General features: G+C 42.9%; 1 protein-coding gene across 3 annotated transcripts in view; it reads right to left on the bottom strand.

Moving 5' to 3' along the window:
* The window catches only part of WAPL (WAPL cohesin release factor), a 68,418-nt gene extending 45,311 nt beyond the window's left edge, over positions 1-23,107 (bottom strand). For 2 of the 3 annotated variants that reach the window (XM_054071308.1, XM_054071310.1), the window contains exons 1-3: positions 22,870-23,107; positions 18,453-18,976; positions 756-1,805 (exon numbers count right to left, since the gene is read on the bottom strand). In XM_054071308.1, coding sequence (XP_053927283.1) covers positions 756-1,805; positions 18,453-18,954 — 1,552 coding nt within the window. In that variant the 5' untranslated portion in view covers positions 18,955-18,976; positions 22,870-23,107. Of the gene's footprint in view, positions 1-755; positions 1,806-18,452; positions 18,977-21,751; positions 21,951-22,869 lie in introns of those variants that run through there. The other variant, XM_054071309.1, reaches the window with a different exon arrangement.
* Between the last annotated feature and the right edge of the window lie 305 nt (positions 23,108-23,412).

Genomic DNA, 23,412 nt, shown 5'->3' with positions numbered 1-23,412 from the left:
AAAAGCTAGAAGAAACCTTTCACCAAAGTTATTCCTTTTCTTCTTCACCAGGACACCTCAACTTTGGGCAAAGTCATCGTGCAGGACCTTTTTCAAAGCAACTCAAACATCAGAACTCGCTCAGCAAATTCTGTGTCAACATTTTTACTTCTATGTGTGTGTGTGTACACACAGGTACCCATGCAGAGGATGGAGATATCTGAAATCTGGAAGTAAAAGCAGAAATACATGGCTATGCAGAGGCACAGCCAAAGCCAGTCATCTGACTGGCACACCATGGATCTCCTGTCCCACCCTCCAGCCACACATCCTTGGACAAGACAGAACTTGAGAAAGGTCCCAACTGTTCACAAATGCATTCAACAGCACAAAAAGTAAAAGATATTTCACATCCCTGAGAGCTACTTAAGTTTCTGCTCTCCGCCCTGTAATTCTGGTTGATGTGGAGCTTCTGTGGGAAGACGTCTGCCTTCCAGACCTGGGTACTGTATGGTCAACGCACCAAAAAGGTAAGAATCTTTCACTCAAAAGGAAAAAAAACACTACCTCTGGCATGAGATCAAGGGGTACAGAGCATACTTCATTATAGCTGTGAAACACCAGACAGGACCACAGCGGAAGTAAGTAAATTTGACATTTACATTTATATATCAGTAGTACTGCTCAACAAACTCCTAGGTATACAGCAAAAAGAACAAAATAAAAAGGTCAACTAAATTTAAACATCAAGCACATATTCCCAAAGAGCTGCTTACCTGCATTAGTACTGAGCTGGCTGTCCTGGGAACAGTTTTCATTGCCATCAGAGGTCGACTGTAGCGAAGAAGATGGCGTGGTTCTACTTCGTTTTTTGTTAGCTTTCCTTTCTGCTACCTGCCACTCTTCATCTTCATCCTCGCTTTCACTCAAGTCATCAAACCCAAAGTATTTGATTTTGTAATTGGAACTCCCAGAGCTTCTAGAGGCACCTTCACCTCCCCCTCCCTCATCTTGATCATCAAACCCAAAGAACTCTAATTTGACATCCTTTTTGGATTTGGTATTGCTTGGTCGAAACCTGGTTGTAGTTTTTGTAGTAGCAATGTCTGCTTTTTTCCTTAAGCGCCCAGCTTCTCCCAGGTCAGTAGGGGCTGCTGTGGTAAATTCATCAATCCGCTCCATGGTATCCTGTATGGTAACATTACAAACTGACAAGCAAGATGGATGTAGAACAGTGTAGTCTCTAGTCCGTCCAACTGTCCCTCTAAAACTGGTCCCACTACTTAAAGGAACTTTTCTTGCTGGGTTCAGACCATCATTATTTGACTCGTTGTTTGCTTTGGATAAAGACTGACTAGTGCCATCCATTAGCTTGTCAAAATTTGTTGCCCCCTGCAGTTTTGCTTTGTTGGATCGACAATATGTCCTACAGTTGCTTGGCCTAGGAATAGTTTGCACAAGTTCTTCACTAATGGCTTCCTTTGGATTTTCAGTATCTTCTTTATCACACTCCTCATCCTTGCTCTTCATCTCCGAGAGATGTTCATTGTCAATATCCAATACATACTCTCCAGTTCTGGTGTCTTCGCTTTCATCCTCCCATTCATACAAGTGAGTTCTTAATGGCCCCTTCATCTGAGATGTTTCTGATGGTGTGTCTGCTGTTTTTCCGGTATGGGAGTCCCAAGAATCAGGTAAGTCCTTGGCTTCAATGTTGTGTCCAGAAGCATCTGAAGTTTCAGCATTGGTTTTGTTATTGTCTTCAGCATTCTCATAAGTGAAATGACTGTTCTTCTCATTATCTTCATTTAAATTCTGTACTTTATCTATAAGAAAATACAGATTTATTACTAAGGAGCATTATTTAAAAAAAGAAAGAAAAAAATCATTCCTGTAGGCAAGTTTGAAAAGTCACAAGATATTCAGTGTTCAATGACAAAACGCATTAAAGAGGTCCCTTATCCTCCTGGTTTACACGCTTCAGGAAAATAACTTCATTTCACCCTCTCAATTTTCAGAAGAAAAAAAAAGCAAGTTAAATCTTACCTGGCCACTGTAGCCTTCTAGCTTAGAATTTCTCGTGCCACAGAACTGGCTCATCATTTTTAGCAAAAACATACACTAATTTGAAGTAAGAGCCATTTTGAAAACATGTGCATCACGAAAAACACAATAATACTAAATACAAGCACCTTTCTATACAACCTACGCCAACAAGAAAGTCTGCAGCAAAATTTTCAGTGAGGTCAATCACCATTCAGTTTCACACCCAGTGACTTCCAGTGAATAATGAAAGAAATAATCATTCTAAAACATTTTCTAATTATATAAGAAAAATACTTCTTTGCTGTACACAGGCTGTGTTGTATTTTATTCTTATGTAACTGTATCCTTCCAAAAATCTTTGTTTATATCAAGCTATTGCTTGAAACACTAGCGTTCCAAAAGCAAGTTTTGCGAGACAGATTTTAGTTCCGGTTTGCTTCAGATGTCCTACTTGAAGTACTTTTTGCTTTTACACAGCACTTGAAAAGAACAGGTAATACCATTGGAAACACAAAATGTATAAGTCAATGAATTAGCTAAGTTTGTATACATTCATTTTCAATCCTACCTGATGCGTTACAGTCAGGAAAGGGGATATAGGGGCAGGTTACAGCTGCTCCTTCAGATATTCCTGGTCTAAGAACTAGTTAGTAGTGAAGCTCTGTCACCACAGACACGACAATCGGTATGGGCCACAGAACCTACTGATTAATTCAGTAAGTTTGCTGCAAAATGTCCTATAATTCACTGCCTCATGCAGTAACTGTGCAGCTACTGAAACCAGTTAGAGCAATCTGCCAATATCATTTGTAATAAAAACGCTACAGTCCCCGTTACAAACTGTCAGAAGTCGTGATTAATGCACCCTAAAAGCAACCGATACTTTATTTTGCTGCTTTAAATTGAAATATTTGGACTTCCCAAAGAAATACAGGAAATGCAATTCTCAACACAATTTTAAATTAAATCACTCCTGAAATGCAGGTTTTTACAGTGAGCTTCTACAGATTTGAAAAAGAGCTGCTGGCAAAAGCGTTGCACTTCTTCATCCCGTAGTCATACTTGCATCTTATGCTGTCAAAGTACAAATTCCACTCTAAAATATCATTTTTTGTGAGATTTATTTCCACCCGACCAGCATCTATACAACAGAAATGCCAGGAAAGACAGATTTAAGTCCTCCCCTTGTTGCCGTTAACTGATAGGGAAACCATTCCATTTGGTTTCCTTGAACACCAACAAAAGCTCAGTGTCATGAAGATCGCATCTGCCCTGCTCTGTCGCTGTGCATCTCTCAGACACAAGGACACCCCAAAGTACAAGGGAGCCATTTCCTGGAACCAAGACTGGCAGAAATCTCTTTCGAACTCCTGATAAAGTATAACCAAATGCAGGAACTGAAATGTCTTGTTTTGTCTCTGCTCACTGCCAGGGCCAGTAGCAGCATGATAAGAAGTCTGACTGGAACACAGAAGGCCCTGACACACAGAAGAGCAGCACACGATGAGATAAACTGCAGAAACAGAAGCAACTGGGACGGGTAGAAAAACAAATGCTAGAAGAGAACCTGTTCAGAAGATACAGGTGTAGGAACGCGACAGTCAAAAGTGGCTCTGTTGGCAGAATGCAGCCTCTAAAGTTCAAATTCGTTCAGAGGCAAATGCTTCAAACTCATCAGTAAAATGAAGGCTTTAGTCCTGACTGCATTAATCTCCACCAGCTGCTATCTGCCCAGGTGGCACAGAAACTCCACAGCACTGACCAGAGGGTTCTACAACCTTCCTGATGAGCAAAGTGACCTTCACTGCTGTTCCAAGGGCTTTGGTCCAGGCGTTTTCAAATTAAAGTGACATCACCTAAACTCCACCCTTGCACATATATTTTAGAAAAGAACTTTAAGGTGCAAGCAGAAAATTCTAGTAAAAGAAATGACTGCCAAGTCAAGTTTTGCAGGAAATTAGTTTAATCCTAGCTGAAGTTCCTCACGGAGACAGGACTAGTAAGATCTCACAAACTGCATCCACGTTTCCTGAGAGTCCAGCCGAGACCTGCCATACGAGTTTATACTCTCAGCTAGAAATACAAGCAGCTCTTCACAGAACATATGAAATGCAAAACTAAATCCCCCAGAGAACATCAGTCCCAGCCATCTCAGTAAGGGCATCCTGCTCACTTGTTTTCAGTATTAATACATTGTATAAGAAACCTTGTTATTCCCATTTCCATCTCAGGCTTGTGACAAGCCAGGAGGCCCAACCAAAATCAATCTTTCTGTAATCAGACCGAGTTTGACAGGGTACAATGTGTTCCTTCTCCTCTGCGTGTCAAACATCATTGTGCCACCAAAGACATAATACCCAGGCATGAAAACCCAGCAAATTAAACTCAACTTTCAGACTTCCTCATTGAACTACATTGTTCCGCAGTCTCACCACCGCCTGTTCCATATCTGCGTGTGTATTTACTTGAATTCAAGTCTAAGCAACAGGGAAAGCAAGCACATTCAAAACATGTCTGTCTTGGCTTCCTAAGCAATACCTGACTGAACTGCTAGGAAGAAGTTTCAGTATGTGTATCTGGAAAGGGAATGGTTTTCCAATCCCAAGGAAGACCGTGATTTTCAGGAGTCATATTTTATACCAGGATCAAATCAAATACAGTTCCCAGGGAAGGAAGAGAATCTTGTGCGTGTATGCACCTTACAACCCACGAGTTGAGTAATTCAGGGATCTGTTTTGAGATGAACAAAGCTGAAATTCAAATTTTACACTGTCTTAAGCCTTATTATCACCTCAGAAAAAGCTCGTTTTTTTTTTTATTTGCATTTGGCTATTAGCACACCACAGAAATCATGACTACCCTATAACGTATACTTTCACATACGTTCTCTTAGAACTCAAGACGAGCATATTTAAGTCTTTCCCTTATGACTGATTAATCTAGAACCTACTGAATTCTTACTGAATTCTTCTGTTCATTCATCAGTTCCGACACAATGTTCAGCAGTTGAAACCACTTCATTTTTTCAGTCCCTTGAAAAAATGTAAGTAAGTTACTCTCTGTAACCAAGAGCTAAAGCCATCACCTGGTGGGTCTTTGTAAGGAAGATAATCCTTAAAACACTTTGATATCAACTACAGCGCTCCTTTTATTTAAGAAAGTTTTTCCACCATGACTTAAATATTTCACCAAGTAATAATAAATCCAAAGAGTTAACTACAATTCACTCTGAATGAAAATACCCATTTTGACAATGTAGTCATACACACTGAAAAACTATTCTACAAACTGTTCTGGAATATTTTAGAATGGGTTAAATTAGCCTAATATTTGTGGGACTTTGAACAAGCAAGATAGACACATCCAGTGACCTATTAACGGGACAAAACTTTCTACTCTCCTATTGCAGCAGTCTCATTTGAACAAACTGAAGCATCAGTTGAGAGATGCATCACGACAAGAAAAATCCTTCTTTTTTGCTCAATTTCAATTTTTCTGTACTTGCTGCACCAAGCTTGTTTTTAATTCCCAGAGTGGAATTCTCATCTCCGATTTCACACTTGCCCAACGTGCATGCTCTTCTCCTCATGCTCACTCCCAACAGTCCCAAGTACAAAACCAAGGAACCGAGCTACCTATTCATTCCCCACCACCTGCCTCTAACACAGCCTCTAAAAACTCACTGAATTTCGAGGCATCAGTACAGTTGCAGATCAGCAGTATTCGACCAGGCAGGGTTAAGGCAGAGGCACCACACATTCACAGTCCTACCAGCCTTTAATTCCTTGTTTCTCTTCATCCATAAATGTGACTAAAATCACTTTCCCCAGTCAGCCCAGCTGACTAATAAAAAACCAAAGCCTTTCTATCCCAGTCAGACAGCTTTCTTAGCACTTAGTTGACTGCACTTCCAGGATACAGAAAGCTACACGCTCATCACTGACAGCTCACTCTGCGCCACACCAGGACCCTGTTGCCTTTCTAGAAGCTTTGTGGTATCTTCAGTACACCCATAAGCAACTCCGAAGTTTGACTTGTCTCTGAAAAGACTCCACAAGTCGTTAGTGGGTCACTGGCTGCCAGACAGAAGCTTCTGTACCAGAAACTACTGCAAATCACTTGGTCATTGCCCAAAGCTGACAATACCTGCAATTCCAATAGACTTGATTTTAAATATAGTAATTTTTATCAGCAGTAAATACTATGGCAGAAGACAGATGTTTCCTACAGTCATGCTAACACATAATTCTTTTTGCAGATACGGAAAGCACAAAGAAAACATGACAAAATTCACTAATCTTGAATGATTAGCTATTCTGTAGTTCAAGAGTCATGTAACTTCTCCTCACAGTTTTAACTGCAATTAGGCTCTTCTGGGGCTCAATTACCAGAATAAGTTTCCACAGTGATTTCAGATCAGCAATAGCACAGAACTATAAAATCCACCAGAGTGAGGCTTTTTGCAGGTTGTAGCAAGAACCATATCACGACTACTGCAGCAGATTGTTTTATTTTCTGTTTAAATCTCTAGAAGTTAATCACTAGAGGATGATGGAACCAACCTAAACAACTGGAAGGTCTAAATTAAATATTAACTGATAAACACCACACATTTATGTGTACCTTTTGCTTTACATTATGCTCTAGTACAAGTCACTGGGTATTAAGTATTGCTGATGAACTAAAAACCAGCAAAACTTCCTCTCTTTCCCACCAAATGCACTGAGATGTTTTCACAGAGATGCACACAACCAAACTTTGCAAAGCTGTATTTCAGTGATGATGATGATTATGCTCTCCAAGTCAGCTTTGTAAGATGAGTAGTAGAGATAAGTTCAAACACTGCAAAACATTAAAATTAAATGAGGTAACAGCTTATACTCCTCTAGATATATGAAAACATCCAAACAGTGGGGACACAGCAGTTCCCCACTGCTTTTTCAGTAATAAAGCTTTGCCTTTTAATAATAAACCTTTACACAATAATCAAATGCACATCTGGACTCCTATCATTTAGACCAGACAGGTATCAAGAGAATACTCTGGCCACCTCTCTTTCAAAAATACATATTTGATAAAGCACTCTTGTATTAGATGGAACAAAACAAAAAAACCTTGTGGCTACCGTGAGAAGGTACAGCGGTACTACTTCTTGCCTTTTCATTTTTGAGATCTCACGCGAAAGAAAGAACGCAATTCTAGACTTAGAAAGTCTTTTAAAAAAATAAACAAAAAAAGAGATGAATTTTCTTTAGCGATAAGACACCTCCATCCTTCAGTGGGAGATCTCTGATAATTTTGACATTAAGATGTCTCCCAAATAACAAGTGATAGGACAAGATGAAACAGCCTCAAATTGTACCGAGGAGGTTTAGATTGGATATTAGGAAAAATTCCTTTAATGAAAGAGCGGTGAAGCGTTGAAAGAGGCTGCCCAGGGAAGTGGTGGAGTCACCATCCCTGGAGGTGTTCAAAAAACGTGCAGACATGGTGCTTTGGGACATGGTTTAGTAGGCGTGATGGGAGTTGGGCTGATGATCGGACTTCATGATCTTAGAGGTCTTTTCCAACCTTAACGATTCTTTGATTCTATATCTCAGATCTCAAGTTTATTTTTTTATGAAGTATTCATAAAACACCTCACTCTTAGAAGGTTTTCTTCTTAAGAAACTGAGGTCTATCCAAAAAGGCACTCCCTGACAGCCCTCAGAAGCACTACTAACTCACTCTTCATTGTACTACATGAGAAAAGGAAGGAATATCTCCCCACCCACAAAATACTTAGTTCAATCACAGTAATAATAAAAGACACTATATAATTACAGACTTGAGAGGTAAAAGGTCTAAAAAAAACTGCAAGGCTTTCAGAACTGTCATAGCGAAAAGATTCACATTTTTTAAAATGTATGCCATCTATAAAATACGCATTTTACATGGAATGTTACAACGAAAACAATGTAAGTTCCTAATTGAAGATAGGAAGATAACTTCCGATATGCTTCTTAGCTTCAATCTTAAGTCACAAATTATCTCTGAGAACAGAAAAGTGAAGGCAAATAGTTCAACCAGAGCAAAAGCCACAGTGGACCAGTTGAGCAGGACCCCTGGTTCTAGTTCAAGCAGCCTTCCAGTGAAGGCACTGAACCTAAAAAGGGGACAAAGGAATCTCTCTATTCACCTGACTCAAAAACTTCACTTCGGGATTGACCATGAAATAAGAAAATAGAATTGCTAGAAAAACCAGTGGGGAGACCATGTGGCAGTTTATCTCCACAGCTGGCCACATGACTCCAGTCACTTCATATTCTACACAAAATGGCAAAGCAGCACAGAGACGAATGCACAAAGGTTTTAAAAATGCAAACCCAGAAGTAATTCTAAACCTGACCTTTGACTGTCCCCCTTGCTTGGACTGACATGGAACACATCCATTGCTTCCTTCTCCTCTCTGGTAACAATAGGCACCCAGAAGGGGAAGTCACTGGCACAAGTGACAGAGAGCTGTGACAGCCCCTTGAAAACAAGCAAGGGCCTAAAATTTGAGGGCCTAAAATTTGAGGGCCTAAAAATGAGCATTGAGAGACCAGAAGGAAAAAGCAAAAACCAACTGCATTACCTATAGCTGCAACGGGCCAGCAAGAGTCCAGAACGGCCAGGCAAAACCACTCAGGATGAGAAACAGTTCAATGAAGAGTTAACACAAAGTCTACCTCCTGGTGATTTTGAAAGGAGATTTGGGTAGAGAATACTAGAGAATACATGAAAGCACAAGGAGAGAAGGGAGAAGAAAGTTTATGTCTGGGGCGGAACAGGGGCTTAAAGAGGCTGCACAAGGAGTCCCAGGAGCCTGAAGTACTTCTCCTGACTTCACAACAAATCTTGCCAGAGCTGCTTCTCTTTTTCAGCCTGTGTAGCTTCATAGATTTTTTTTCTGAGAATATTTTTAGACAGCTTAAACTGGTATTTTCATAGAATGGCTTGGGTTGGAAAGGACCTAAATGCTCATCGATTTTCAACCCCCCTGCCATGGGGAGGGACACTTTCCACTCATGAGGCTCAAAGCCTCATTCAACCTGGCCTTGAACACCTCCAGGGAGGTGTTTATTTTGTATGACCCCTGGTGACATACTGTAATATTTACAGTAATGAAACTACATCGATAGGGTTGGTTGATCACCTAGCATTATGCAATCACCATCTGGGCACACAGTACAAGAAACCATCCTCATCCCCACTCAAAGCTCATCACAACAGCATTTACAATTGCATTAACTCACACCGGGTCGAAACCTGCTCCAGGCAGGGACTAAAAGCAATAGGCAGGTTAATGTGGAAAGAGGAAGCCATGAAAGCAACTCTTGCAATTTCTCACATGGGATTAAAAGTTTCACAGTGTTCTTACTTAAGAATAACCACTGAAGTTTGAACGCACAACACTCTCGCCACCAATCACTGAAGCTGCCAGAGTTGTTAACTTCCTACCCTGATCCTTAGGGTACAGCACACACCAAGATGGAATCCAAAACAAAGTCAAGGGAAAAAGTCCACTAGGAAACCAAATACTCTTCTTGGCAAAAACAGAGCATAATCCAAAGCAGACATCAACAAAGGTATCTTCTGGCCCAGTCCTCATTTTCATTTCATCTCCGTTTCACTCACAAGACTAAGTTGCTGGGCTATAAGCCTGAAAACATCATTCTCTTATCTGATATTTTAAAATTACTTGGAGCATGGAGCTTCTCTTAGGTTGTGAGATCAATGTCTCTCAATCTAAATTTCTGCCCTGAACAGATTTGAGGCTCCCAGAACAAGCCAAGCTTGTTGCCCCACAACCCTACCACCACACCCCTGCGCAGCCTCCTCAACACCAGCCTGCTTGACCAGGCAGGAGATAGCCCACCCTGCAGATCATGTTCAGCAACACGTGCTTGCCAGCCCGCTCACTGCTGTCGTTTGAAACGGATTAAGGGATTAGGGACTCAGTTACTACTGCATGATCCTTACCAGCACACAGGCAAGAGAGGTAAGGGAACAGATGAATTGATTCAACTCCATTTTTCACTCCACCATTTTTCATTACACTTGAAATAGCACCGTATCTTGAAATCTCTCCTCATCATTCAATTTTTGATCAAAACTGGTTAACAAGTGTTATTAGGAAATCAAAGAAAAGGACAGTCAGTACTAGCTTTGAAATGTTACAAAAACATGCTAAGGTGTCAAAATATTATCACATATACAAACTAAATGCTTTTTTCTTCTATTTATTCCTAGACGAGATGCCAGTATTGAATGTTAGCCCTACTAACTCAAACCTCAGGTTAGTTTTCCTTCACTTCTAGCAACTCTTGAACACCACCACCCAAAGCATCCTCCAAGCTATAAACAAAAGATACATTGCTTTCTGTAGCTTTTGTAGTAGGAGACCTTGTGCCCCTTTATTCCTGTGTGACTCACTGTAGAAGCCTCCTTTCCAATACCAAAAGGAGTACAGTTGAATTATTATACACAGGAAACAAATCCACAAACTTAAACTAGGTCTCTGTTAGTATTCACCACACAAATTCATCATGAATGTACAGCCAATATCGAAGTTAGTCAGAAGCAATGAAATCTTTAAAAGGGCAGGCAGATGGCAAGATACCAATTTCATACTCCTCTTTATCTCTTTTCAAATAGACACCTGGCTACCAAGACAAGATGCAAAAGCAAGAAATGAAAACATCAAGGAAACCAAGGCAGTAAGATTCGGAAAAAACCCAAAACAACAAAGGAACAGGTGACAGCTCATGAACAGACCGCTGACACAGGATGCAGGAAACAGTCTGTTAAGCTTATTATAAGCCACAGCTCTGTTTGATGCTCCTGAACACTTCGTAATATTTATTGTGGCTCAGTACCCGTTACATCATTACCCATGTTCCCAAGCATAAAGCTACAACACTTTACATCTTGAAGCTGACCAAGCTGAAGGAAAAGATGAATCTTTACCAGGTGCTTGTATCACATTCCTCATTTCTGGGAAGTGAGCCCAGAGGAGACATACACACAGTGCCTTCTCTGGTTTTGGACAGAAAACCAGTGACTGCAGAGAAACCATGCTTTCCTCCAAATAAGAAAATTAATTTCATTACTGCTTCTCATTTCTACTCTACATTGGAAATCAAATGTTTCGGTTTGTAAGGAGAAAAGGTTACAGACCAAACTCCTTTGATCCATTTTCTGTCTATGACTGAATGGCTGAGAAAAAGGAAAAAAAAGCTTATGGTCATAAAATACACAGTTCTAAGACAGAGGAAAAATTTACCGCTTAGAACCATCACTCTCATATAATCATAGGATGGTTTAGGTTGGAAGAGACTTTAGAGATCATCCAGTTCCAACCCCCTGCCATGGGCAGGGATACCTTCCACTGGATCAGGTTGCTCCAAGCTTCATCTGACCTGGCCTTGAACACCTCCAGGCATGGGGCACCCACGACTTCCCTGGGCAATCTGTGTCACTGCCTCACCACCCTCACTCATCTTAAAGAACTTCTTCCTAATGTCTAATCTAAATCTTCTCCCTTCCGATTTAAAGCCATTAAATTTAAAATCATTTATTAATTCCAATTACAGCTATTTATCCATCGATGCCCATAAGACCTCAAAAAGCAAGGCATGTTAGCAGGCAGAAACAGAAGATAAGAAGCATAAGATCCTGAGAAGATTAGATTCTCAAGGCCAGTTTCATGGTTGACAATCACTAAAATTGCTAAAATTACAGAACTGCCAACATCCATAGCCGTGATTAAAAATTCTTAAGTAATTCTGACTCTTTACTCTCTTTGAATCAAAATGAGTTCTCAACAAGTTTGCCTGCAGGTTGGATCGACATGGTTTCCCTCTCTGCAGACATTTTAAGTGGTATCTTGTTTTCCAGAAGAATTCCACAGAAAACCCTAAAGTGATGAGATTTAATTTGCTGCTGCCACAGAACTGTTTTCCTTAAGAACAGCTTGCTTTTTTTGTTCCCTTTCCAGCACCTTATCAAAATTCTGAAGGAGTTTATATGAAAAGTCTGAATTTAGTATTTATTAAGACTACATACAAAACAAGTTCCAAATAATACTACATCTTCATTTCAGTCAGAGTAGCACTTTTAAACATCTAGCTGGTGAGATTGAAGACATCTTTGCTTTTCTCAAATCACCTAGAGGCAGCCTTCCAGTTTGGTAACAGTGTTCAGCATCCCTGACAGATCGTTATTCTCATTTCACAACCTATTTCCAGGTTCTCAGAACACAAACTGCCAGCCCAACACCTCACTGTGCTGGGGTTAATAAGATCTCAGTGTTTGAACTTGCAATGGTTTCCTTACCAACTATCTTCTACCTACCTGCACACTTTGGCCCACTTCAAAGGCAGGTGCATAAAAGGGATTCTTTTCTTCTACAAGCACTGACCAACTGTTTTGAATGCAAAGTTATTCGAACTTCTTAAACATAAAGAGTAAGCAGTCAAAAGTTTGACCCTTTAAAAACTGGTTGTTATACAACTCCATAAAGAAAGAAAAATTTTAGAAATACGGATTCCAAAAAAGGTACTGAGAATATGAGTCTTCTTTGGGAAAGGGGATGGAGAGAAAAACATCTCGCACGCTCTGTACATGGACGTGCACAGTGTGCATTTCCCTGTCATTAGGAAAAACATATTGCAGAAATCGGAATACTCCTTCCTAAACAGTAGGGTCTTTTTCCTGTATTGCTCTTTTAGCATACTGGTATAAGTACTGAAAGTTAAACAGAATCGCAGTCAAAACAAAAAGAAAAAAAGAACAATTATCAGACTTAGTTTGAACTTGGGCCACTGACACAGCAAGAAAGTCCTGTGTGTAAGGGGAGAAGGGATATCTTAAAAAGGGGGAGACAGAACAAAAGCAATAGAAAAAGAGGGGACTTGTAGATAAACCCCAGTTATCTATATACCCAGCAGAACCACTGCCACATAAATGAAGTTTGTAATGCTGGAATTCTATGGGCATACATATTTTCTGGCAGACCCGTCCTCTTCTCTGCTATCAGTTTTTCTTGACGTTCTGAGCCAGCCAGAGCACTGCTACAGTTCTTGTTCACCGTGACTGCTGCCGGCTGCCTCCTAAGTGCAAAGTGCTCAGCCCTCAGTCAGTTCCCCTCAACTTTTTGCTCCATTTTTGGACGGAAAATGACTAAACTGGAATTCTCCCTCAGGAGGCAAATAATTTGCACTCAATAACTCTGCAGAGGAAGAAAGATAAGATTACCCAGACGTACCTATTATCTTATTTGTCTGTGTCACCCATAAACACAACACAGAAGCTCTAAAACAACTTGAAAAGAAGATCCTGGCAAAACGTACTGCCCAATGTGATCACGTAACAAACTTGTGTTGGAGAAGCTGAAACTTCCTGCTAAAGATAGGGCTCCCCACCCAGGTAATCAGGGCGCAGGGGCTTTGCAGACATTTCACCAAGGTACTATCAGGACAGCCCATCAGGAACAGACGTGATGATTTGAACATCTTATCAGAGGAACCACTTTCTGTCAGTTACTCCGTTCATGCCATCTGCTTTTCCAGCACCCAGACTCAACTGGATGCTGCGTGTTGGGTCACAAAGTCATTTGTCTCCCTTCACTCCTGCACCACACAAGCACAAGTTACTAAGAAGGACGGCATTCGCCAGCTTGATTTGATACCGATACGTACATGAGCCTGAAGTGAAAAACGAGGGCATTAAGAAATACCTTAAAACAGAAAAGAGCTAAATAGCAGGTGAGAGGCAAATGTTTTCATACAGCATCAACAGCAAAACCCCTTCCAGAATAGAGACTTACTTGAATGCTGCTACACAGTATTAAGTGACAAAATGCAGAACAGCTATTCATGACTTCTCTAAACGTTAGGAAAAAAAAATATGAGTACATATCACAACACAGCAGAGAGGGATACTATTCCTACACTGCTCTGGATTCTGAAAAAGACATTCTAGCCCATTTTATTTTCTACAGAACAAAAAATTACTTACTAGCACACGTCCCCCAGTGAAGTTGTGGATGCCTCATCCCTGGAGGTGTTGAAGGCTAGGTTGGATGAAGCTCTGAGTGCACTGATCCAGTGGGAGATGTCCCAGCCCATGGCAGGGGAGCTGGCACTGAATGGGCTTTAAGGTCCCTTCCAACCCAAACCATGCTGTGGTTCCATTTCTCCACAGCACACAAAATATATTTTCAAGAAAAACTCACAGGTTTTAAAAACAAACCAAACTTAACCCATGCCCAATTAAAATACTTCTTTGTTAAAAGCACCATTAAACACCTAATATTTTAACTTGGAATTAATGTAAATAATGTTATTTCATAGTCCACAAACAGGAATACAAGAAGTACAAAGACAACAGACACCATCCAACCACTTCAGATGCCTCTCAATGCATGGGCCTCCTCTGATGAACAGCACCAACATCCTGGACTGGACCCTCCAATACACCTCGCATTACAGAGCTCAGCACTGCCACACATGTGACAACCAGCAAGCGACCACTACACCCACAGGTAAAACGCAAACTCACAAGCAAGATTCAACACAGGTGGTATTTTCCTAACCTGAAACAGATAGAGTAAGGAAAGCAGTGTATGAATAAGCTGCACATTGGATAATATAAATATTGAATGTCATGCCATCTTTTACAATTCGTCAAGCTCTGACATTTTCACTTGAAAAACTATACCACGCTAATTTCAACACAAAATTGAGTGAGCATAAATATCCTACCAACAAATCTGTAAGAAATTTTTTAAAGCTAGCACCTCACAGTTTGCTCTGCAAGGCCATAAGTGGTTCTTATATTAAAGCTTACGTGCAGCTGAATTTAGTGTGGTTGGGTTTATGCCTCAAAGGATAAGCTTAAGAGTTAAAAAAACCCAAATAAACAGAAACCCACCAAAGCATTTCAGAAATCCAAGTAACTATTGCTATGCAGGTTTCATATTATCCTACTGTAAGACGCGCTCACAGAAAAGCTCAACTTCCAAGTTGCTGCATTTCTGAATTAGCAGTATAACATTTTTCCAAAGACATGCTTTCTAGCTACCAAGTCCTCCTACCTTAACAGAAATGACCCAACAGTAACCATTAATCCTGAATACTCTTTCGCTCTTTCCAATTCACCTCAACTCCTACCACCTCTAAATTACCTGTTACATACAGGATTACTCATGAACATTTTTCCAACAGTATTAAATCCTCATCAGAGATGCTAGAGTAAGATTATGAGACACTTTCCACATCAATACCTTCTAAAAGCTTTTAAAATGATATTGTTACAAGCACTAGCTGAAGGCTGTTTAAAAAAAAAGAGACCAGCAAGTCACACTGTTTGAAAAGATACAGATCCTCAAATGCCTTATGTAGTTGCACAACTACTAAAACAACTCCCAAAACGGAGTGCTTTAACACCAAACACTAGTTAAAATTAACTGACATTGCATCACCTCCACTTTAACATCCAAAGAAATGGAAATTGAGGCAGGATAATAATGTTTGGAGCAGAACTGGCAGGCTAAACCGGTAGCTTTCTGCTTGCCCATCACCATGTCGAGTCACAGTTTTCACCTTACTCTAATTCTGAATCTTATTTCATCTAGGTTAAGAATTAAGATACAACGATGGCACATGCTATCAGGATGCTCTGAGACCTTAAGTAATGCACTGCCCAGCTGGTATCAGGACAAGGACCAACAAATTGCACTTCCAACAAGGTAACAAACACTTCCGTGAACACCAGTACCAATACAGCCTAGCTTCCTACAGCCAGGGATACCCCGCTCTATGTGGGTGAAAGCTGAGCTCACCTTACAGTCTCTCTCATGCTGGAAATATTATAATATTGTGCTACCTGCTTTCCTTTCCTCCCCTTCTCCACCCCAGCCCCTTCCTCTTCAGGAAGAGTAGAGCGTGCTGTCTCAAGGCTCTACAAGCCTTTTGATCAAACGTGGCTGAACCTGGCGGAGTTCGAGGCACCAGGAAGGGAAAAAAAAAAAAGACTACGGGGAGAGTGAGGAAGTGGTAGGCAGCAGAAGCACACACACTTAGGAGATCACGCAACAAGAAACAGTCTTTTTATTGTCAGCTAGCTTTTCTCCCCCAGATGCCCTCTTCCCCCATATCAATAAAGTTACCTCGCTTCAGTTCTGAAAGACAGTCTCATACCGTTAAACTTCACTTAATTGTCTATCTAACAAAGAAACCTTTGAAGTACTTACATTTACCCTGGCTACTACACCACTGCCTCCAGTTGCTCAATGTTCTGAGTGACATTATCAGAGACAACTTTTATTTATTCTGGATCTGCCTACACACAAGCAGAACAACCGCTGATGATCTAAGTTTCATTTACACTAACTGTCCAAAACAAACACTACCACAAAAACTACAGCCTAGATTTCCTTACCCTTATTTAAAACCCCTCCTAAGATGTTCTGCAGAAATTCATTCTCAGTTGACTCTGAAGAAAGTTATGAAATGGGATTTTGTCTTCATTGGGGTGTAAATGGAGCACAGCAAATTCTGCAAGAACAGCACCATCAGGCAAAGATCCACCTTCTCCTTCACTACTGCAGCCAGGGACAAACACTTCAGGAAAGCATGCAGGAACGGAATTCCTCCAGTAAAGTGATGTTCAAGCAACTTCCCTCTCTCCATCCAGAGCACCAGCACACTCAACTGCAACCAACGAGCTTACCCACCAAGATTCAGCAGCTTCTTTCCTTTTAGAGCTGTACATATTTATGGCACATATAGTATCATGTAACAAGGAGTTCTAGAATTTAAATAAGCATCAAATTGAAAAAAAAGTTCCTCTGTGCTAAATACTGTATTTTGTTATTTTCCACAATACTGGAACCAGGAAACACTAACAAAACTGCAAAAGTCTCTTCCTCTTGATCTCTCACGCAACTAGGAATTTTCAGAGCTCTGTCACACTTTCTCCTCACAGCTCACACATTTCTTTTCCAACACCAAAAATGCTGTTCTAACATAGCTTTTGTAGGTGGAAACCATCTCACTGTAAAACCTGCTCCGCTACTCATTAACAACCAAGAAAACTCATCGCCATTTCTTCTTTTAAATACTGGGAGATGAACCTGTTCAATTTCTTCCCAAAACTATATTCACCCTTAGCAAACATAAATTTTGCTTCCAGACCAAAGGTGGATCAGACTCACAGATAAATAAACTGCAGAAAACCATAGGTAAATAAATATTTCAGTGCAAAAATAAGAGTAAGATCAAAAGACAACTACATGTCCCACCAATGCATCTGTCAAACTATAGTTCAAATCAACATTTCTTGAGTTTTATTGTATTATATCACTAATAAAATTATCTTGCACATCACTGAGCTACGCATATCTTCTGCTCCTCAGTATCTTCTTGTCAACCCTGTTACAGCCAAACGAGTCTGCTCAAATTTCTAATCCTAGGGTTAAGTTAGCTCTATCTGAGAATTCAACACTACCTAAGTTCTTCTCATTAAAGCTGATCACGATAACCCACAGCAAGTCAGTAGATGTCCTCTCCACCACGGTCCATCTAACATGATTTTCTGCCCAACTTTTGAAGCTGTGGTTTTATCAGCCCGTTATATGAAAACTTTTAATGAGATATTCTTCTATCTGACCTTGTCTAAGAATGACTTGAACAAAATAAGTGATGTGCAGCTCCACAGGGTTTGTGAATTCCCTCTCAAAAGCATTCAGCTATCTTACAAACACTTCCAAGGCTGAAAACAGCCCCTAAAAGGAGTTTGACAGAATCCTGTTTCATAGGTGTGAAGCTTTTTACGTACACATACATAAAGATGGACTAATTAAAATAAAATAATATCCCTTCGTGCAACCGAAGTTCAGAAGACTGAGTTTTTTTTTCCCTCCCAAATAATCAAACAACGCAGGCTGTAAGCTGTATGTGCACCCGCATGGTAGCAACTGTGCCCCCACACTAAATTAAAGCCAGCAACTTAATAAAGCATTCTCTTATCACCAACTCATCACTCTTCAAAATATTACATTAAAAAAAACCACAAATGCAATAAGCTCAGAATAAATTTCAGAAGAGGATGATTATCCCATTCTATTTGAGGTGGACTAACACACCACAATGAATCTCAAGCACTGGATTTCAATTTGCCCAGGGAAGGATCAGAGCACCAAGTATCTCAGACCAGTGTGCAAAAATGCAGAACGCTTCCTGGTGGTTTCAGTTACACAGTGTACCCTTCATTATTTCTTACAACTAAGAATGAATTGTCCCGTGGTTTTATTTAACCAGTACCTGGAAAAACAAAGTCTAAATGTAAATTAGTAAAAGGCAAAGGAGAATGGAACTACCTGGAGAGCTGAATAAACTTACCTGCAGTTAAAAGTTTACCGCTGCCACCTTTGCATTCTCCATCTTCCACATCTTTGCTTGTGCTCTTTTCTTTTAAGAGAGGAACAGTATTGTCAAAAGATATGCACTTGCTGGATGCAATGTTTTCTCCGCTGTCTGGCTGATTAATTCTGCTGTTAGCTTCAAGTAGAGGAGTGAAGTCCTCAGACTGAGCAGCTTCACCAGGTTCCAGCTGAGAAGAGCTTTTAGCCTGTGACACGTTCTTTGAAGACACAGGAAGAGATTCTTCATCACTGTCAAATCCAAATGGATCCTCTGTTACCTCATCTTCAACTTTGGGTTTTTTAGGAACTTCGGAAATATCTGGTTTGACATTGGGCCTCTTCTGTCCTAATTTGGCCATGAAGGTGGTTTCTCCCCATTTTGTACTAAGGGTGGTCCGTTTGTTGGAAAACACTTCGTCAAACTTGGAACTGCCATTTCCCCCTTTCCGGCTGTAGGTCTTTCCAAATCGGGATGTCATTTTGGCTCCTGTTTCATATTCTCTGTTGGAAAACAAAGAAGAAACATAAATTCACTGACTTCTCTGTACAAATTACTGCACTCCCATCCTTTATTGGGCCTACAAGCACCAGGCACACACATTTCACTTGAGCAACTGACATCATCTGCTTCTTTCTACAGACTCACTTATTTACACATGAACATCATTATGCCAAAAGTTTCTGCAGTAACGTGTCTACCGACTTCACTCCAAAGTCAGTTATTTGCACATTTATAAAACAATGGCACAATGGATCTTAAGAAAAATCGGCTATGAATATTTTATTTTTGGTATTGCTTTGCTCTAATCTGGTATTTTCGAGTATAGACGGTACTGCTTTCATGAAACATCAGCAGAAAACCAAAAAGTACTTCCACTACATCTGAACATGCAGCTCTCTGCCAGAGCCCAGTAACAGTGTGGCTTTCAAAGATTCCTTGTAGTTACTTAAAGAAAAACTGTCAGAATACTTCAAGTTGCTAGAGACATTTTAAGATGCTAATTTATTATAAATAGCAATGATTGCTTCACCTCATGTTTTTCTTGCACCCAGACTTTCTTAACGAGTGTATTTTTTGGTAATACAATGTGGTTTATGCCTTCTGCATGGTCAAAGTCCAGATTGTAAACCTGGCTATGCTGGGACAGAAGACACTCCTCAGCCCATCTCCAAGAACATGGAGGACCCCTCATGCAGACCACTACAAACCATGACCCTTTACCAGCTGTTACAACTGCAGCCCAACTCACAGTCTGCTCGTTCAGAAGAATAAAGTTTAAAAATGAACAGATGAAACAGGAACACATTTAAACAGTTCCCTGCATGTGTCCTATTCCTACTTTTGTTTAACTCGAGAAGGAAGACAGATCACTTTGTTTCTTTTTCCCCAAACAAATTCTTCAACTGCTGTGCAAATGACAAAGTAAAAACACAAAAAGATCATATCTGTTTTGTAAACCAGTGTTTCTCTCTCTCTCTTCATTTTGGTCCAAGAATGAATAGGGAACTGGAATTCTTTATAGACACACTAAACTTAATCAAGCCACCTTCTGCTCTGAAATTACTCTCCATATTGAAGAGAAGCCTGTTCAAAAAAAAGCAGGGAGGAATTTTAGTTATTTAAGCTCCAGAACCAAGGAAATTAAACTTTTAAAGTGTCAACTGCCTTTGTATACAGTAAAGTACATGAAAAAAGGGCTTAAAATCATTGTTATTAAACTTAGCACGTGAACTACTTGCTCGAGACAATTCTTCTTATTACCCTTGAACGTGACACACTTTCTTCCATCGTTTAGTTTCCACCTTGACACTCACAGCTTCCCAATGTGAAGTGCTAGGCTACAGCTTCAGCCTAAACTGCCAGCCTGGCTTTTGGAAATGTTGCTGCAGCGACACCGCCTCACTAAGAAGAGTCGTCTTTTATCAGACCAGGCCAACCTCCATTTACCATACAAACTGGGTCATCTACTCTTGAGCTAAATTTTAAACAAATTAAAAGCATCCAACTGGAACTTGAGGAGTTTACTCCACAGACGGTGCTACAATGCAGAAGATGCAGAAGAATTTTGCTTTGGGAAACGCACTTCTCTCTAGCGGTTTGGGAGACGGAGGGCAAAGGCAAGTGCTTATCTACTGACCAGACTTGTGCTCTGAAACACGGTTCTGCTTCTGGCTGCTCTTGGTAGATGTTACCCTCTAACGCCACCCCCACTCTCTTTTTCCCCAGAGCACCACTAGCCTACTCCATGGTGCTCCAAACACATCATTACCAAACTACTGCCTTTTTTCGCTCTTCTGTAAGCGGCTCTAATTTCCGTTTTTCTATCCAAGAGTGAAACTAAAACGTCCCCAAATACTTCACAAAACAAACAGGAAAACAAATTCAACTTACAAGCTTAGTGTTGCTGATGCACACAAAGACTTATATGCAGTAATCAAATTTTTTTGCACCAGAAAGTCTAGTGTTTAAAGCTACAGAAACTAAAGTGAAATATTAATATTTCAGTTTCTACACAACTCTTACAGAACAAAGATCAATAAAATTACTCCACTCCCACCAACACACTTTCCTCCCCTAAACCTTGACTCGAGTAAGTATTTCCAACAGCACATTTTCCATGCCTGCAGAAATAACTGCAAATTTTAACAGTGGCCTGTGATTTGCAGTTTTGAAGAGAAGATTCTGATAGTCAAGTGGGCTTCATTTCCAGAAAGCAGAGCTCCTCAGTCGACACATTCCTATTCATGAGTTTAAAAATTCAGATTGTTTCATAAGAAGTTTTGATTCAAACTGTGAGGGTGGTGAGGCACTGGCACAGGTCACCCAGAAGAGCTGCGGATGCCCCACCCTTGGAACTGTTTGGGGTCAGGTTGGATGGGGCTTTGAGCAATCTGATCCAGTGGAAGGTGTCCCTGCCTATGGTATGGGGCTTGGAACTGGATGGGCTTTAAGGTCCCCTCCAACCCAAACCATTCAGTGATTCTATGAACTCAAATAAATATTCAAAATGATGTAAACATGTTATAATTACAGAATCACAGAATGTTTCGGGTTGGAAGGGACCTTAAAGATCACTGAGTTCCAATCCCCCCTGCCACAGGCAGGGACACCTCCCACTGGACCAGGCTGCTCAAGACAAATAACAGGAAAACAATATATAAAAAATAAAGTACGCTATAAACTCCTATCTGAGATCGAGTTTAAAGATGGGGAAGTACAGCTGTGCTTCCTTACACGACAACACCGACACAGCAGGATTTTTACCCTTTACTTACAATCCTCCCTGGCTTTGCACTCAGTGCGAAATCAAGAACTTGGCCGACGTCTCTCTGCTGGCAGTGCCCGCCGCTCTCTCCCGCATCGCGCTGCGGTGGCTGCAGCGGGAAGGCGCCCCCGGCCCGCAGCCCTGCCCGCCGCTCCGCCCGCAGCCCCCGGCCGCCATCCCGGCCGCTCCGGCTCCGCTCCCCTTACATAACGCGGGCAGAGGCGGCTGACGAAATCCCGCGGTGACAGCTCCTCTGCCTCCCCCCCGCGGCGGGGGGCGGCGGCACCGGGTCACCCCGCCGGGACTGATGTCACTTCCCTTCCCACCCCGGCCCCCTCCCGCCGCGCAGCCCCATGGCGGGGTAGGGGGGACACCACCCCCCCCCCGGGGCAGGCGGGGCCGAGACCTCGGTACGGAGAGACCGAGCCCCGGGACGGCGGAGCCGAGCCCCCGGTGCAGAGAGAACGAGCCCTGGTGCACGGAGCGGCCGAGCCCCCCGGTAGAGAGAGACCGAGCCCCGGGACGGCGGAGCCGAGCCCCCGGTGGAGAGAAGCCGAAGCCCTGGTACAGAAGGGTCAAGTCCCCGGTGCACGGAGGGGCCAAGCCCCTCTACGAGGGAGCCAACCCCGCCGGTACAGGCAGAATCTAAGCCCCTCTGCAAGCGAGGGGGCGGCCGAGCCCCCGTACAGGCGGAGTCGAAGCCCCGGTGCACGGAAGGGCCGAACCCCTTTGCAAGCGGGGCAGCACCCCGGGACGGAGGGGCCGAGCCCCGGGACGCGGGGACAGCTCCCCGCAGTGCGGGAAAGGGCCGAACCGCGGTGCGAGCGGGGCTGAGTCCCGAGGGCAGGGAAAGCAGAGCTCTCGGTATAGGGAGAGCCGAGCCCCCGGTGCACGGCGGGGCCGAACCGCCGGTATGGGGAGAGCCGAGCCCTCGGTGCACGGCGGGGCCGAACCGACCGTATAGGGAGAGCCGAGCCCCCGCCCGAGCGGGGCAGCCCGGCCCCGGGGCCACCGGCAGGGCCCGGGCCCCGCCCGCCGCGCAGGCCGCACACGGTCCCGTTCCCCCTCCCCCGCCGAAGGCAGCAGCAGCCGCCGGCCCCGGCCGGTCCCACCCCGCCCGTTACCCACCTCGGGTCGGTGCGGCGGGCGGCGGGCGCGGGCCCGGGCGCTGCGGGCGCGGCGGCTCCGGCCGCGCCGAATCGTCGGTGGCGGCTGCGCTCCGCCCTTCGGCCGCGGCGAATCGCGGGGGGGAGCGTTAGGTCCCCCGGCGCCACCTCCTCCGGCGCCGCTTCCTCCGCGCCGGGATTATCGCCGCTCTCGGGACGGGGCCCGGGACCATCTCTCCGCCATTTGCCCCCGCTCCTTCTTCCGTCCCTGCGCGTCCCGCGCCGCCGCTGCCGCCCCGCAGCCAATCGCCGCGCGCTTTACTCAACCGGCCGCGCGGCCACCGCCGCGCCTGCGCGCGCCAAGGCCCGGCCACTTCCGGCGCGCCCCGCGCGAGGCATGCTGGGAGATGTAGTCCGAGGCACGTGGTCGGGATTTGAGGGGAGGGGGCGTCTTCTCCAGTTCTGGAATCCTCAACATAAGAAGGAGATGGAGCTGTTGGAACGGGTCCAGATAAAGGCTACAAAGATTATCAGAGGGCTGGATCAGCTCCCATACGAGGACAGA

This window comes from Cuculus canorus, chromosome 7, assembly GCF_017976375.1.
Source record: "Cuculus canorus isolate bCucCan1 chromosome 7, bCucCan1.pri, whole genome shotgun sequence".
Taxonomy (NCBI): Eukaryota; Metazoa; Chordata; class Aves; order Cuculiformes; family Cuculidae; genus Cuculus; species Cuculus canorus.
Note: the sequence above shows the minus strand (reverse complement) of the source record. Positions and strands in the feature narration are given on the sequence as shown.